Source organism: Sinocyclocheilus anshuiensis, unplaced genomic scaffold (genome assembly GCF_001515605.1).
Source record: "Sinocyclocheilus anshuiensis isolate Anshui unplaced genomic scaffold, SAMN03320099.WGS_v1.1 scaffold327, whole genome shotgun sequence".
NCBI classification, from domain to species: Eukaryota; Metazoa; Chordata; class Actinopteri; order Cypriniformes; family Cyprinidae; genus Sinocyclocheilus; species Sinocyclocheilus anshuiensis.
This window is the reverse complement of record NW_015548206.1, coordinates 165830-168170: the sequence shown is the minus strand read 5'-3', so window position 1 is coordinate 168170 and position 2341 is coordinate 165830. Positions and strand designations below refer to the sequence as shown.

General features: G+C 37.1%; 1 protein-coding gene across 4 annotated transcripts in view; it reads left to right on the top strand.

Annotated features, from left to right (window-relative positions):
- The first annotated feature begins 1375 nt into the window (after positions 1-1375).
- Positions 1376-2341, top strand: part of pex5lb (peroxisomal biogenesis factor 5-like b) — a 40583-nt gene continuing 39617 nt past the window's right edge. For all 4 annotated transcript variants that reach the window (XM_016440257.1, XM_016440258.1, XM_016440256.1 and 1 more), the window contains exon 1: positions 1376-1675. In XM_016440257.1, the coding sequence (XP_016295743.1) occupies positions 1655-1675 (21 nt within the window). In that variant the 5' untranslated portion in view covers positions 1376-1654. The remainder of the gene's footprint in view (positions 1676-2341) is intronic.

Sequence of the window (2341 nt, the reverse complement as noted above, 5' to 3'; positions counted from 1 at the left end):
ATTCCTGAAAAATAAATTGGAAGGAAAGAAGACTTGAAGTTTGCAGTTACTGAGGATTTCAATGGCCTGACCTCATTTGCTAGTCTTGAGTCAGGGAGGGGAAATATTTGATTACATATCAGCTCATTATTTGAAGCTGACATACAGCGTAGAGTGGATGACTTCTAGTGAATAGGTCATTGTGTGTCTCACTTGTGATTAAGCTTGGACTGCTACACTGAACAAGAGACAATCAATCATAATGAATGCCTCCAATGAGACAGTGATGGAAGGAACAAAGAACCTATTTCCATTACCCCTATTTTCCATTACAGTAATACAAAATAAGTGAATGAAAGAATAAAATAATTAAAATGTATCTCTCTCTTATCGGAAGCCCTCTTATCATTCAGCAGTATAAAGTTCATTAATAAAAAGTGTACAGTAGTGTACTGGCACAGCAGCGGCTCATCTTGAGTGTTGTTGTTATTTAAGAGAGGTGGCATAGGCTATATGCTCTATATATAATCATTTGTTAGTGGTCTTTGAATTATGTTAATTTACATAAAACACAGTGAGAATCTTCGAGAATAGTGGTTAATCAAAAAAACACAATGCATGAAAATAATAATAATAATATCCCTAAAAATAGGGATTTTTATGTGCCTTAAATCACAAAGCACTGTAAGCAGAGTTCAGTATGTTAAACTGTATTGCTACAATGTGATTTAAACAAGAACTAAATGACAAAGAACAGTACTTTACTAATATCTTCTTATTTTGTATACAATTGATTGCTTCTGTTGTCCTCATTTGTAAGTCGCTTTGGATAAAAGCGTCTGCTAAATGACTAAACAAATAAATAAAATAAAATAAAATGTTGTTGGACTTCGTATTAATACTCTTTGTTGGTATTATTAATCTTTTTTTGATCAATTTTTATTAAGTGTTACAGAAAATAGTTATACAGACATACATCAATAGGAATACAGTGCAACACACTAAATTTTCCTCATGCACCCACCAACAGCGACCATCAAGGAAGGAATCAAAGTGTGACCAAGCTAAAGAGTGTGGAGGTTGCCAACGTAAGGCATGGCATTATTAATCTTGTAATAAATGAAATTATATTTTGTACCTATGTAACTAAATATGTTTAACACTGTAAAATGTTACCAACATCATTAGATTAACATAGCGCATGTCCTCTTATTACTCAGCAGTATAAAGTAAATTAATAAAAGTGTAGAGTATTGCACTGACGCCCTCCGGCAGCAGCAGCAGCAGTAGCAGTAGCAGCAGTACATCTTGACCGTTGATGTTATTCATGGGAGGTGGCATACTGCTCAATGAGGCGTGTCCGTGCTCAAGTGGGCTGGGACTCGAACATTTCCACTAAGGAGTGGAATAACCCGAGGAAAAAAGAGGAAGACCACACTGCTTTAGCCGTATCACGCAGTGAACCCTCTACCTCGAAGCTCACGGCGTGATATGAACGTCAGAAACTCGGATGCACGGTCTCGTGAAAGGTCCTGTAAGAGGAATCCTCACGTGGACGCAGCTGGAGCATGAAAACGTCTCAGGATAGCTCCGCTCCTCTTTCTCCTCCTCATTGACAATTTACAGTAGTGGTGTACCAACACACACGCCGGTGTTTTCAGCACTTGGACTGAATATGTACCAGGGACATTCACAGGTAAGCTCGCGTGCTTCTTTCATTTATTATTGGCCAACGGCGCGTGAAGCATCTCATCTACCGACACGTGCGCATGAGGAAACTAAATCATCTTTAATTTGTGGAGTTGATCCTGTTCTCACCTGTCAAATCTCACTCTCTTAATATATATTTTAGTATGTGGGCAATGGGCAAAACGCATTTCACGACAAAAGCATGAACTGCATGAGGAGGACGTTAAGTGTGAAGAAAAAAGAATGTTTCAAGGCATTATTTTGTCCTATTTAAACGTCTAACTGTCTGAACACTGTGTTCTGCTTGTATTTGTCCATGCATTCAATAAACACACCGTTGTTTTAAATAGTCTCGATATAAGGTCCCTGTGAACCCCACTCATACCTCACTTAAAGTTTTATATTAAGATTACTTTTAAAGGGTTTCCTACTATGTGGTAAAATACACTTCCCTACCATAATGGAATAATTATAATTTGATGCTTTATCCTCAAAGTTGCATTACCTACATACCATGATGTGTTTGTATACATGTGTTGCACTATTTTTAAAATCAGTAGTCACATTTGCATTAACCTGTGTGTATATATGTACAGTCGCCTTGATTTTGCCAAATAAGACATGTTCCTGGATCAACATTTTTTGTTGATTCTGGATCATCATTATTGTCCAA